The sequence below is a fragment of the Gymnoscopelus microlampas genome (assembly GCF_963454915.1).
Source record: "Gymnoscopelus microlampas genome assembly, chromosome: 21".
In the NCBI taxonomy this organism is placed as follows: domain Eukaryota; kingdom Metazoa; phylum Chordata; class Actinopteri; order Myctophiformes; family Myctophidae; genus Gymnoscopelus; species Gymnoscopelus microlampas.
This window is the reverse complement of record NC_139958.1, coordinates 44,855,410-44,870,775: the sequence shown is the minus strand read 5'-3', so window position 1 is coordinate 44,870,775 and position 15,366 is coordinate 44,855,410. Positions and strand designations below refer to the sequence as shown.

Here is a 15,366-nt window from a genome sequence, read left to right as displayed (position 1 = left end):
GCTTATGCAAAGGTTAAAATGTAATTTAGATATAATGTTATGTAGACGGCAGGTCATTTCTAGACCTGGCATCCTATAGTTTGGATAGTTTCAATATACAGATAATTGTTTTGTTTGATATTATACTGTTTAGACTGATGATAGGTTCTTGGTTTACCTATGATCCTAGATTACTATTTCCATGTATTTGATGTATTACCTTGTGTTTTCCTTACTTACTGTAAATCTCTCTGATTTAAGAGCTTCAGATAAATGCCTACATTGTAACTGTAAATGTCAATGTTTGGCTACCAGATGGCACCAGAGAATAACATTTCATAGAGTACTGTATAGCTTCTACAATAGTCTACTGTTTTCTACAAAGTAGAATGCATTTATATAATATAATTTAAACATATTTAATAATTCGTAGTTACACAGTTCTTTACATAAACAAAAATAAACCATTAAATATCATTTAATGAAAATAGTTCGAATGAACTAGAGTAGAAACAAACAAAACAACACACATAATCCTGTGTAGAATATTACTAAAGTGATTAAAAACATACAAAACAAACTAGTAAAGACAATAATTAAAATATAAAATCAGGTGGTGAAATTAAGTGTATAGAGGTGTGTTTTAGCCTGCATGGTTCTTTTTAAAGTTCATTTAAAAACATTAAACCTGGTGTCTCTGTTTTAGGCAGGTCATTATATGAGGGTGAAAACACCCAGAAATAGATCTATATGTTTTCATTTATACTCAGTGTACGATGGTGACACCACATGTTGTGAGCTTGTAGATCTGCTTTTTCCACTGTGTGACAGCGTGTTAGGATAGAGTATAAATCAGGCTTAAAGGAGTAGTTCACCCCAAAAATGTTCTATCAATTACACCCCATGAAGCCTTGAATTCATGGAGATTTTTTGTTTTTTGTCTCATTCCTGAGACAATAATTTGATGACCGGCGGTCTCTCCTTTGAGTCTCCTACCGGATACATTAGCATCTTTCCGGTAATCAAATTATTGTCTCAGGAATGAGTCAAAAACTAAAGAATTTCCATGAATTCAAGGCTTCATGGGGTGTGATTGATAGAAAATAAGTCATTTTTGGGGTGAACTACTCCTTTAAGTGTTTAAGAGGATCTGAAATGTTTCTCAGCAGATTAAGTAATGTTTTATAATCATTATCAGATCAATATTAACACCATTAATCATCTCTGAATAGAATCATGTCATGTGATTTCATGTTATAGTTTATGAGGTGATGAGTGTTGAGTGCTGCTCTGAGATCAGCTCACCTCTCTTGTTCAGAGCAGAGGAGTAGTAGTTCTCAATGTAGTGTTTGCAGGCTGCCTCTCTTTGTGCTCTCATCACAGCCAGGAATGTAGGATCTTTATTCCAGTTCTCTGCGTTCTTCACACCAAACTCAGTGTATCCAACAAACTGATCTACTCTACTGTCCCACCTGAGCAGCTCATCACCATCGAAATTAGATGACCATATGTACTGTATGTCCTTCAGCTTACTGGAGTTAAACACACAGTGGGCAGCCTCATAGTACATATATCCATCTGGAAATAGACAATTCAAAATGTCATTAATGTTCAGTGTTATTATGATCTGTATAATATCAACACTAGACTAACTGCCCCCTATCGGTCAAATATAACATAAAGTCAAGTTACACCTCACCTACAGCTCAGGCTGTAGGCCTACAGAGCAGATACTAATGCATAGATGTGTAATTTTTTTTTAAATAAAGCACCTTGAGCACATATTCATGTTTACTAGAAATACATATTATTTAGAAAATAGTTCACCATAAATGCTTAATATACATGTTTAAACATTTTCATTCATATTAAATACATTCAACCGTTTTAGTTAATAACTATTGTGTTCATAGTATTCATGTACCTTTCACTGGTGGTTTCTTCAAGGCAGTGCGAATGGCGTCCAGGTTGGCTTTGCACTGCGCCTGCTGACTCAAAGCAATATAATAAGCTCCTGGTTCGGTCATATGATCTACAAACGGAGGCTGAGGCTCCACTGCCTTCCCTTTGTTGAAGTCTGCGTACATGATCATTTCACCATCCAGTCCGAACATGGCCTCTTTATATGAGTCGTTAACTGTGTCTGAACAGCCATTGAGTTGAATGGTCTCATGGAACACTGGAATAAAAACAAAGATTACATTAAATTCAACAACAAACGTCTTCACAGTGACAATAACACACAATCATCATGTTATCATGTTAAACAATCATGTTTGCAGTGGTGGAAAAAGTACTCAAATAGTTTACTTAAGTAAAAGTATCAATTCTGCAATTTAGAAGTACTCTGTTACAAGTAAAAGTCTGGAATTCAAAATTTACTTGAGTAAAAGTACAAAAGTATTGCTATAAAAATGTATTTAAAGTACCAAAAGTAAAAGTACTAAAATGTTTGAAAATAGCCGATCTACAAGCTCACAACGCGTCGCATCACAGCCTAGGTTTAAAATAGGGCTAAAGTGGTTAATGTATTTTTTATAATGTTATAATTTATATCTGCAAAGTAACTAGTAACTAAAGTTTTCAAATAATTGTAGTGGAGTAAAAGTACAATATTTGCCTGTGAGATGTAGTGGAGTAGTACTGGAAATTGGAAATACTCCAGTAAAGATAAAGTATAAGTACCTCAAAATTGTACTTTAGTAAATGTAATTAGTTACTTTACACCACTGCATGTTTGGTTCTTATATGAAGTGAAAGGTTGGATATTAAAAGTAGCTTCCTGTCAAACGTTGTATTCACACTGAAACAGATTCAAGTGTTTTTTTTGTTTTGTATTTTACTATGAAAGTAATTCATACGGAATGATTTATTTCATGATGTCACAACTACAGTTCCTAACCGATTTAATGTTTATGTATTTGGACCAACATTCAAGATCCAATACTGTATATAAAGGTAGTAAAAGAAGTGTGTGTGTGTGTGTGTGTGTGTGTGTGTGTGTGTGTGTGTGTGTGTGTGTGTGTGTGTGTGTGTGTGTGTGTGTGTGTGTGTGTGTGTGTGTGTGTGTGTGTGTGTGTGTGTGTGTGTGTGTCATTTGTTTATTGTGCATTGTTCACATTGTTGTTTTTATATAATAACATTAGATATAAATGTATATATTATATAATAACATAAATATAATGTACTTACTTCCTGGGATCGCTTTGACATGAAGTACAGAGGAGAGGATGAGGAGGGTGGTTGTAATCTTCATCATCACTGATCAAAACTGAACTGAATTTAATAGATGGGAATAAACAGATCAGAATAAACAGATGAGAATAAACAGATCAGAATAAACAGATGTTTACTGAAAGAGAAGTTCTGGAGTCTGAAAGAGAATGAAGGAGGATCTGTTCTGTAGTTTAGAAGAATCAGCCAATCAGATTAAAGATATGATGTTACATCATCTGTTTCCAAGAAGACGACAGTCTGGATTGTTGCACATATCATGAACAGTATATAGCTGCTGCTGATGCACCTTATGTCTCCTCATGTACATGCTGTACCTTATGCACCTTATGTCTCCTAAGTTGTACCTTATGCACCTTATTTCTCCTCATGTACATACTGTACCTTATGCACCTTATGTCTCCTCAAGTACATACTGTACCTTGTGTCTAACGTCATGTACATACTGTACCGTATGCTCCTTATGTCTAACCTCATGTACATACTGTACCTTATGCACCTTATGTCTAACCTCATGTACATACTGTACCTTATGCACCTTATGTCTCCTGAAGTACATACTATACCTTGTGTCTAACCTCATGTACATACAGTATGCACATATCTTTGTTTAATTAATCTTTTATTCTCTCCTTGCCCCACCCCCGTCTTCTTTTCTTTCTCTTTCTGAAAATAACTAAAATGATGGAGCTGCACTAAAAATCATTTCACCCACTTCTTAACGCCTTTAACCTGTGATGTGACAATAAAGATGATTCTGATTCTGTTGAAGAGAGACACAAGAAAGAAAGAAAGAAAGAAAGAAAGAAAGAAAGAAAGAAAGAAAGGGGGACAACTTGAATCAGAAAGTAAAATATCTGGTCACTTCAGAAGAGAAAACCCAAATAAAATGCTGGAGCACTCCACTGGTTTACGCTGCACGTATTATTATGCAGGGTGACAAGTAGTGCAGCAGGTTAATGGTAGCCTGGGATCCAGCCTGCTTCGCTACGTTCGGCAGACTTTTATTTCTCTCTTCGCTACTCAGTCTGGAATGCACCCCATTGACTCGTTTTGCAGAACTACACTGGAACTGTCTACATATGTTACGTTAGGCAACGTCGTTGCTGATTGGATGTTGTTCAAAAGAATGACGAATCACAACGATCACACTGTTTTTTTTGTCCCGCCCCGCACCACAGACCAATCAGAAGCCACGGCACGATTCGAAACGTTTGGCATGTCCCGCCTCCCTTGGAGATAGGAGGCATTCCAGACTGAGTAGCGAAGAGAGAAATAAAAGTCCGCCGAACATAGCGAAGCAGCTGGATCCCAGGCTAGGTTAATGGCAGATTTCAAAGGAATCGTTCACTTTGTGATGCAAGCATGACATTTGGCACAGATACTCTCTAAGGGCCACTCTTATGGAAAAGTGCGCTGGCCACTCAAAGATCCAAGATGGTGCCCATTTTTTTCAAGATGGCCGCCACCTTAGCAGAGCAGATAGTGATATAATCTTTCAGGTTGTGATACAAGGATGAAATATAGCTGCAAGCAGCGATAATACGGGGCCAGTGAATAGAGAGAGAGAGAGAGACATGGAAACGGAATAGATTGAAGAGAGAGAGAGTGACATGGAAACAATAGATTGATGAGAGAGAGAGATGGAAACATAATGTCATTAACAGGATTCGAACTCTCAACCTTCAGACTAATAGGCTGCAACACTACCTATAGTGCTATAGCTTTGTCCAGGCTGATATTGTCTGTTGAAGATCATAAACTCTTGCCTTCTTTCATGAACCAAGCCCCTGTTTCACTAACACTAAGATCACTCGTTCACAAACCATTTACCAATGAAGAAATTGTACATCTCCTCAGAACCAAAACTAGTGAAAGTAGCCGATCTACAAGCTCACAAACCATGAAAAGTTGTGAGATTGTAGATCAGCTATTTTCAGAGAGAGAGAGAGAGAGAGAGAGAGAGAGAGAGAGAGAGAGAGAGAGAGAGAGAGAGAGAGAGAGAGAGAGAGAGAGATGGAAACTGGAGAGAGAGGGAGGGAAAGAGACAGAGAGAGAGAGACAGAGAGAGAGAGAGAGAGAGAGAGAGGAGAGAGAGAGAGAGAGAGAGAGAGAGAGAGAGAGAGAGAGAGAGAGAGAGAGAGAGAGATGTGGAAACTGGAGAGAGAGAGAGAGAGAGAGAGATGGAAACTGGGGAGAGAGAGAGAGAGAGAGAGAGAGAGAGAGAGAGAGAGAGAGAGAGAGAGAGAGAGAGAGAGAGAGAGACATGGAAACGGAATCGATTGAAAAGAGACATGGAAACGGAATAGATTGATGAGAGAGAGAGAGATGGAAACAGAATGGATTGATTGGACATCTCAACCTATTGCCATTGACAGGAATCGAATTCTCAACCTTCGGACTAATAGGCTTCAACATTACCTATAGTGCTATAGCTTTGTCCAGGCTGATGTTGTCTGTTGAAGATCATAAACTCTTGCCTTCTGTCATGAACCAAGCCAACACTAAGATCACTCGTTCACAAACCATTTACCAATAGAGAAATTGTATGTCTCCTCGCAACCGAAAACAGTGAAAGCAGCTGATCTACAAGCTCAGAAACACGTTGCTATCTGAAAAGTTTTGAGATTGTAGATCGGCTATTTTCAGAATCAAGTATGTCATACATTGAAAAAGCGTACTCTCAAATAAGCATTTCAGGTTATCTTTACCATTTGCACATGTATTCATTGATACAGTCATGTTGTTTGCAATTCAACTTAAATGAAGTCTGCATCAAGTGAGGCTTGAACTGGCGACTTTGAGATTGTGAGGCACTCATTTAAGGGAGACGCCATTGGACCAAGAGACAAAGAACTGTGAAAAAGGAGACCACACAGATGATACAGTTTCACGCAAATAGCTGAAAAATCCTGGGTTTAAGTGTTTTTCAAACTGCTCAAAATTGCGGACAATCTAAGGGCGGAGCTTACTGGTCAAAGCGATAGATGTGTTCCTCATGAGTCAAGGCACAAGTGTAAGCAAGTTTCACGACTTTCGGCCAAACGAGGCATGACTTTTGCCTGTTTAAAGTTTGCATTTTCAAAAAATTGCTATAGCGCCCCCCTTTGGCCAATTGGAGTGAGATTGGTTTCAGTGATATTTGGAATGACTCTCTACATTACTGCAACGTTTCAAAGAAATGTGAGTCTTGCATGTATGTGTTAGGGGCAGATGAATAATTTTCATAAAACTGCAATAGTTAAAATCTATTTCCTCCTGGGATTTTTGAGTAATCTGCACGAAACGTTTAACACTTGAACTTTGGACCTCTGCCTACAAAAATTTCCAACGGATTTTCCATAAGTGAAAAAATGCAGAAGTTATGAGCCAATGGCTGTTTTTCATATAATTCAAAATGGTGGCCGATCTAAAGGTCAGAGGTCAAAAGTCAGACCACGAAAGTTGTCGGGAATGAAGAGACGCATGTGTGTATCGAAGTTTCATGGTTGTACTGTAGGTCAAACAGGGCATGAGTTGCACCTGTTCAAAGTTGGCACTTTCAATTGAGTGCTATAGCGCCACCCTTTGACGAATGAGTGTGAGAATTATTTCTTGGTAGTTTTTTCATGAGCATCTACCATATGGCCGAGTTTCGTAAAAAGCGTATGCACGGTTAAGCCAGAACTGGCAAAAACAAGTATTTTTCAAACTGCTCAAAATTGCGGAAAATCTAAGGGCGGAGCTTAATGGTCAAATCGATACGTGTGTTCCTCATGAGTCAAGGCACATGTGTAAGCAAGTTTCACGACTTTCGGCCAAATGAGGCATGACTTATGCCTGTTTAAAGTCTGCCTTTTCAAAAAATTGCTATAGCGCCCCCTTTTGGCCAATTGGAGTAAGATTGGTTTCAGTGATATTTGGAATGACCCTGTACATTTCTGCAAAGTTTCAAAGAAATGTGAGTCTGCATGTATGTTTTAGGCACAGATGAATAATTTTCATAAAACTGTAATAGTTAAAATCTATCTCCTCCTGGGATTTTTGAGCAATCTGCGCGAAACGTTTAACACTTGAACTTTGGACCTCTGCCGACAAACATTTCCAACGGATTTTCCATAAGTGAAAAAATGCAGAAGTTAGGAGCCAATGACTGTTTTTCCTATAATTCAAAATGGTGGGAGATCTAAAGGTCAGAGGTCAAAAGTCAGAGGGTGAAAGTTGTTCAGCATGAGGAGACGCATATGTGTATCCAAGTTTCATGGCTGTAGGTCAAACAGGGCATGAGTTGTACCTGTTCAAAGTTGCCATTTTCAATTGAGTGCTATAGCGCCACCTTTGGACGAAAGATTGTGAGAATTATTTCTTGATCGTTTTTCATGACCATCTACCATATGGCCGAGTTTCGTAAAAAGCGACAGCACGGTTCATTCAGAACTGCGAAAAGTGGCAGAAGAAGAAGAAGTGACAGAATACTGCCAATAACAAAACAGGTCCAGAGCTGAGCTCTGGCCCCGTAAATATGGCACACATACTCTGTAAGGGCCACTCTTATGGAAAAAGGCGCTGGCCACTCAAAAATCCAAGATGGCCACCACCTTAGCGGAGCAGGTGGTGATATCATCTTTCAGGTTGTGATACAAGGATGATATTTGGCATAAATACTCTTCAAGGTACACTCTTATGAAAAGGGGAGCTAGCCACCCCAAAAAAAACAACATGGCCACCATTTTTCAAGATGACTTCCATGGGTTGTATATCATTATGTCTTATATAGCTTATTATAATAGAGTGAATGTCATTGCACAACCAGGGAACAATGGTGGCATCACTGCTGTGTAACTCAGCATGGGGTTCAGTGTCAGCTGAGTTTTACTAATACTGTAGTAATAGTATAGCTTATCAGTGTCCCAAATGCTGTCTAACAGCCCCGCTCAATTAGCTAGTACATCGTCTTTGATGTGTACAGTCCATCAAGCCTCAAAATGGAAACAAGGTCCAAACGAGGCCAGGGGGGTCGACGGCAAGTGACAAACAAGAATAAAGTTCCAGCAAATTGGCGCAATTTCCTCAGACATAACGACAATCAACAAGACAGACGTCATCCACTTTCTGGCTGACAAGATCTGTCACATGACTGTACCAAACATGGTTGTTTTAACCAAGGGACCAGATGTATTGAGTAGGCCTACCTCTGAAACTAGTCTGGTTAGTTTGGACAAATGTTTCCATGAGGAAGCTGATACTCGGATCTTTGTTTACATACCAGGCATGCCACAGAGGAGGGTAACAAAGCTATCATGATCAAAGCCAATGACACTGACATTCTTGTCATAGGACTAAGCATGTTTCCCTCACTTCAGGACCTTGGTCTCCAGCAGCTGTGGGTTGCATTTGGGCATGGTCAGAGCCTAAGGTGGATTGGTGTACATTGATTGATTGATTGAATATTTTATTAGGCAAAACAGCACAGTTACATTTAAAATACTTTGTCTAACAGGTCCGTTCATGAAAGTCCTTGCGGACTTGTTTCCAATGAGGGCCTTGGTATTCAATTCATAGTCATTTGTTTGTATTGTGCATCGTTCATATTTGGTTTTATATAATAACAGTAGATATAAATGTATATAATAACATAAATATAATGTACTTACTTCCCGGGATCGCTTTGACATGAAGCACAGAGGAGAGGATGAGGAGGATGGTTGTAATCTATATCATCACTGATCAAAACTGAACTGAATTTAATAGATGGGAATAAACAGATGAGAATAAACAGATCAGAATAAACAGATGTTTACTGAAAGAGAAGTTCTGGAGTCTGAAAGAGAATGAAGGAGGACTTGTTATTTAGTTCAGAAGAATCAGCCAATCAGATTAAAGATATGATGTTACATCATCTGTTTCTGGAAAGAGGACAGTCTGGATTATTGCACATATCATGAACAGTATAGCTGCTGCTGATGCACCTTATGTCTCCTCATGTACATACTGTACCTTATGCACCTTATGTCTAACCTCATGGTGTACATCTTTTATTCTCTCCTTGCCCCTCCCCCGTCTTCTTTTCTTTCTCTTTCTGAAAATAACTAAAATGATGGAGCTGCACTAAAAATCATTTCACCCACTTCTTTACGCCTTTAACCTGTGATGTGACAATAAAGATGATTCTGATTCTGTTGAAGAGACACACAAGAAAGAAAGAAAGAAAGAAAGAAAGAAAGAAAGAAAGAAAGAAAGAGAGGGGGGCAACTTGAATCAGAAAGTAAAATATCTGGTCACTTCAGAAGAGAAAACCCAAATAAAATGCTGCAGCACTCCACTGGTTTACTCTGCACATATGTATTATTATGCCGGGTGACAAGGGGGTGTGGTCTCTGAAAACGGCGGCCATTTTGCTATTAAGTTAATGAAATGCCACCCCGTTGCCACCCTGTTTATTCAATGCAAAATGCAAAATGCAAAAATGTGAATATGGTCTATTATTTCGAATTCCATAGTGTAAAATAATACCAGTCAGAGTTCCATAGCTTTTGTCTCCCCCCTCCCCTCTTCCGACAAAATCTTGCCCCCCCCCCCCCCACTGACAGAGGCTAAAATTGCGCGCGCGCGTGTGTGTGTGTGTGTGTGTGTGTGTGTGTGTGTGTGTGTGTGTGTGTGTGTGTGTGTGTGTGTGTGTGTGTGTGTGTGTGTGTGTGTGTGAATCGTGCGCACGAGCGTGTGTGTGTGTGTGTGTGTGTGTGTGTGTGTGTGTGTGTGTGTGTGTGTGTGTGTGTGTGCGTGCGTGCGTACGTGCGTGTGTGTGTGTGTGTGTGTGTGTGTGTGTGTGTGTGTGTGTGTGTGTGTGTGTGTGTGTGTGTGTGTGTGTGTGTGTGTGTGTGCGTGCGTGCGTGCGTGTGTTCAGTGTCGCTGGTAAAATGCTGCTCATGTTCGTTACATCAATCCAAGCCTCATTACATCTCACTGCTGAAACCATCAAATGTCTTTAGAAACACACTGGTCATGTGATCAAAGTGTGTGTGTGTGTGTGTGTGTGTGTGTGTGTGTGTGTGTGTGTGTGTGTGTGTGTGTGTGTGTGTGTGTGTGTGTGTGTACGTGTGTACGTGTGTGTCACTGGCGTATGGTGGATTCTAACGTTGACCGGGCCAGAATCAGAGTGAGACAGAAATTGTTAAAATGATGTTTTTATGTGGACACGCCTCCAGTTCATTAAGTATACCTGGTTCTCACCTTAGCACCTCCTCCACCACCTTAGCACCACCCACCTGTCCTAGTCCCTCCTCCTCATGTCCACACCTGTTGTTTTATGATAATGAGGGGGAGGGTATAATTTTACTGTGTCATTAAAGTGCTGTTTTTCTATTGGCACGTTTGACCCTCAAGGTTTCAGCCTCCAGGAAGAAACTCAAAATAGTCAGAGAAGACACAAAACACCATAAAAACATCACCAGGGGGCTTAATGAAGTTCTATCAACCTCATAGACACATGAAGAACAGAAAAAGTGCAAAACCATGGCACCACCTCTTTAACATGGGTTAATTTACAGCTTTTGGTATTGTAGGGGTGGCTGGCCTTTCTTTTGTTTATGTTTAGGTCTGAAGTTAGGTAAGAACTGTGTATTTCTGTTTGGGACAGGTAAAGCATAGGCTTTTGGTTTTGAATTTGATTGGCCCACCCTGAGTTTTTTTTACCCATGTTTTAAACATTGTGTAATAAATCACTACATGTCTTTTGGACGTTTAAACTTGTGTTGACTGGTTGTGATTGGGGACTGGGAAGGAGGGAGTCCATTTTGTGTTGCGACCATAGGCTCCCCTAGGCCGGGTCGTAACAAACATGTATTTTTGTCAATAAAAACATGGATGGATGGATGAATCAATCAATCAATCAATCAACCGTTGACTATAACTGTGCTTTAGATAGGATGTGTAAAATTCCTATTCCCTACGTCCCATAACTGACATCGATGCATGGGGTCTTCAGCGTTTTTCAGGCCAAGGACCCCTTAGCTGAGAGAGAGATGAAGCTGGGACCCCTCAATACTCATTACACTTGACCATTGGCTCTGTACTTGGTCTGCTCTTTTTCTAGTATTATTTCTACACCAAAAATGTCTTTGGTGAATGTTCCCCCCAGTAGCCTATCTATCAGGGATGCTAGGGTTCAAGTGTTTCATGTAAAAAAAAAAAAAAAACTCCTATCACACAAAGATTTGGTGGCCCCCGCTGTAGTAACTCGGAGGACCCCCTAGTTGTCCAGAACACCCTGTTGAAGACCCATGGTCTAGGGCAGGGTTTCCCAAACTTTTTAGGTCGAGACCCAAAATAGAATTGATGTCTCCAATGGGGAACCAAACTAGAAAACAGCAGTCTACAAGCTCAAGAAAATAGAACATTTTAAGAAATTAAAAAGACATTTCAAACATTTTCAAGAGAATTTCATGAATAAAAAAAAAAATTAAAGAAATGCCATGAATTTAAAAAAATATAAGAAGTAGTGAAAATAGCAGATTCATGGCATTTCTTTGATTTTTTTTTAATTCATGAAATTCTCTTGAATTTTAATTTCTGAAAATGTTTTTTTTTACTTTTTGAAATAATTTTAAAAACTTTTGTGACCCCTAAAAATGCGTCTGCTATAGAGTCTAGTGAACTAGGCCTACCTTTAAATCTCACCTAGGCATGTTTATGTAAACATGCATTTGATACTAATGTTCTAAATGTCATAATAATCATCTTTTGATTATTTGATCTGTTTCTATCTTGTGTGTTTTCTTTCTCTCCCCCAGGGGTCTATTCCACGAAAGCGGAATTAAATTATCCTGGTTTAAAAGGAAAATCCAGGTTTGACAAGCCTGCGCTGTTCAGCCTGGTTTATTCAGTTCCACGAACGCCAAGCCTGGCTGAGAAGGAGTGACTTTGTCAAGCCAGGATCGTTAAACCAGGCTGAATGTGAGTTCACCTATTCCTATAAAAGACCATGAAAGTCGATAGCAGAGTCCTTGAACTTGACCAATCATGGAGCCCAAAACCAGAGTGGCGTTCTTCTCTGTGGCTGAACAGCAGCACTGCAGGAGCTCATGGAATCATACAAGGAATTAAAATGTATAATAAGCAAGAAAGGAAACACGGCCGCAATAGATATAGATCCAGAGAAAGCGAATTAGCAAATTAAATGCAAAAGTTGTCCAAAAATATGCAACTAATTTATATACAAGTCAATAAATATATAATTCAGTTAGGCTTAAACAAGAGGAGTTCATGTGAATATTGGAATTATAATTATAAACACTTAGAATAATTTTCTAATTTTTAATTTCTAAAATCGAAGATCTACCCGGTCAACGGGGGTCAACGGGGGTCCAGGGGTACACGGGGCCGGGGGTCAACGGGGGTCCAGGGGTACACGGGGCCGGGGGTCAACGGGGGTTCGGGAGTACCCTGCCCCCCGTGTACTCCCGGACCCCCGTTGACCCCCGACGGGGGGCCGGGGGTACACGGGGGCCACCATGGGGACCCCCGTGGACCCCCGGCCGCCACGGGGACCCCCGTGGACCCCCGGCCGCCACGGGGACCCCCGGCCGCGATAAGGCATTTTTTTTCCGAGCTTGTAGATCTTCGATTTTCGCATAAGAATTGAATAAGTGTGGAAAAACTCATTGGTTTACAATTGGAGTCATTGGACTAACAGCTATTTCACAAAAAAATGAAGAACAAGGCACTGGATTAATAAAGCTTGGCTGTTAGCCTGGTCCGGACCAGGCTAACTTCACAGCTAAATTGCCATGGTAACTAAGGCAGGATTGCTTCAATTTTCTTTCGTGAAACTGGATCATGGATAAACATATCCAGGTTTACTGGCTAAATTAATCTGCCAAGCTAACTCAGCTTTCGTGAAACCGCTTCCTGGATAATTTAAGCCAGGATAGCCGACTAAACCCGGGTTAAACCCGGTTTATCCCTAATCCAGGTTTCGTGGAACGGGCCAGGCTCACACTCTACCTCTATCCATTCCTGTGTAGTTCAGTTTTTGGTCAGAAGGTGTCACTCTAGGCTCTTTCTCGAATTTTTCAGTTGAGCGTCACAGCCTTCAATGCATTTTCATCACTGGTAACATTATCACTGGTGGAAAAATAACTTGATTGATTGATTGATTGATTGATTGATTGATTGATGTACTTTATTTAGTAAGACATGAGAACAACTCTAATTTCGCGCTTAAGCAAAAGCATCAATACTGCAATATAAAAATACTCTGTTACCAGTAAAAGTTCGGAATTCTAAATTTATTTGAGTAAAAGTATTGGCATCAAAATGTACTTATAGTACCAAAAGGAAAATAACTCATTATGCATTGCAGAATGTCCCATGCATTTCACAAGTTTTCAAAAAAAAAAAGTCTTGATAATATCAGATCTACAAGCTCACAATATGTCGCATTGCGACACATTGTTTCGATGCAAAAGCTTGTAGATCGGCTATTTTCAAATGGCCAAAAGGTATAGGGCTGAGGTGATTAATGTATGTTTTGTAATAATAATCAAAATCTATAAAGTAACTAGTAACTAAAGTTTTCAAATAATAGAAAAGTATAATATTTTCCTCTGAGATGTAGTGGAGTAGAATTAAAAGTACTGAAAACTGGTACCCCCCCCCCTCAAAACTGTACGTAAGTAGGCTACAGTACTAGAGTAAATGTAGGCTACTACTTTACACCACTGTCGCTCTTATTTTCAGTTTGTCTTGCACAAAATTGCTTTCACGAAAACCTACTAGATTTGACCTAATATAGGCTAACCCACCCCACTTATATTGGTGCGTTGAAGGTGTGTATTTGCTGTTTTGTTTTAAGTAAACATTTTACATTCATGTAAAATCAGGTCTTCCTGTGCTGATTTTGTATCAGCAAAAGCCTCACCCCCAGATACCAGGAGCTATTTCAATTCCTCCACTTTAATACCACACTATTTAGGTTTTTAATATACTGTAGAACAGGGGTCTTCAACTGTTTTCAGGCCAAGGACCCCCTATCTGAGAGAGAGATGAAGCAGGGACCCCCTCTATATTGTACAAAATTGTGTTTCAGATTTAACTTTTTTGTTTACTTGGTCTGCTCTTTTTCCCTCTACACCAAACACCTCTTTGCCAAAAAATAGCCGATCTACAAGCTCACAACGCGAGGCGTTGTGAGCTTGTAGATCGGCTATTTTTTGGTAAAGTTCTCCTTAAAAAAAGGATGCTAGGGTTCAAGTGGTTAAGGTAAAATAAAAAAATCATATCACACACAAATTTGGCAGACCCCCTGTAGTAACTCTGGGGACCCCCTAGGGGCCCCGGACCCCCTGTTGAAGACCCCTGCTGGCTGCTGTAGAAGAAGGGTTCTGGGTCTGGGGAAGCCCAGGGTTCCTTGGGGGAGTTCCAGGGGGTCCCCAGCAAAATGAGTAACAGTTTAAACACTATTTTCCTGTACAGCAAGGGTTCCCAAACCTTTCAGGCCGTGACCCCCCAAAATAATAACACTTGAACTGTACACCAGGGGTCTTCAACAGGGGGTCCGGGACCCCCAGGGGGTCCTCAGAGTTACTACAGGGTCTCCCCCAAATCTTTGTGTGATATGATTTTTTTTTAACATTAACCACTTGAACCCTAGGCCCTAGCATCCCTTTTGTGAGGAAAACAAATGCCAAAATAGCAGTATTAGCAGATATACAAGCCCAAAAATATTAACACTTGAACTTGAACTGTTGGCCTACACTACACAGCACACCACCTACCGACAGGCGACAGCAAAGCGCTCACCACGCCTGTTCCGTCGGGACAATCAAAAGAAGAAGAAAGTTGTCACACAGGCAGTGTTGCCAGATCTGCTTATGATAGCCCCCCCCCCACCAAGATTTTATTTGAAAATAGCAGATCTACAAGCTCACAACACGCGTTGCGAGCTTATAGAGCTGCTATTTTCAAATAGTTGATGTAGACGTTTAGAGTGCTCGTGTCATGTGGCCCTAGCTGTAGTATAGACCAATTATTTGTTTACTAACATTGAGCCTGGACGCACAGGTGATTGTTTCACGCAATCAATTCCCAACCTGTTTCGGGGTGCACTGGTTTCAGCACACCCCAACCCCCTCTTGTGTGTGTTGGCTAGTGAGACGCGTCCTAACGAGACCTGAT

General features: G+C 40.2%; 1 protein-coding gene across 3 annotated transcripts in view; it reads right to left on the bottom strand.

Annotated features, from left to right (window-relative positions):
* LOC311037001 (H-2 class II histocompatibility antigen, E-S beta chain-like) overlaps window positions 1-9,001 on the bottom strand; it is a 14,283-nt gene extending 5,282 nt beyond the window's left edge. The window contains exons 1-4 of one of the 3 annotated variants that reach the window (XM_084046030.1): window positions 8,847-9,001; window positions 3,172-3,255; window positions 1,904-2,158; window positions 1,285-1,557 (exon numbers count right to left, since the gene is read on the bottom strand). In XM_084046030.1, the coding sequence (XP_083902156.1) occupies window positions 1,285-1,557; window positions 1,904-2,158; window positions 3,172-3,238 (595 nt within the window). In that variant the 5' untranslated portion in view covers window positions 3,239-3,255; window positions 8,847-9,001. Of the gene's footprint in view, window positions 1-1,284; window positions 1,558-1,903; window positions 2,159-3,171; window positions 3,434-8,846 lie in introns of those variants that run through there. The other 2 variants (XM_084046032.1, XM_084046031.1) reach the window with 2 other exon arrangements.
* Window positions 9,002-15,366: the final 6,365 nt, after the last annotated feature.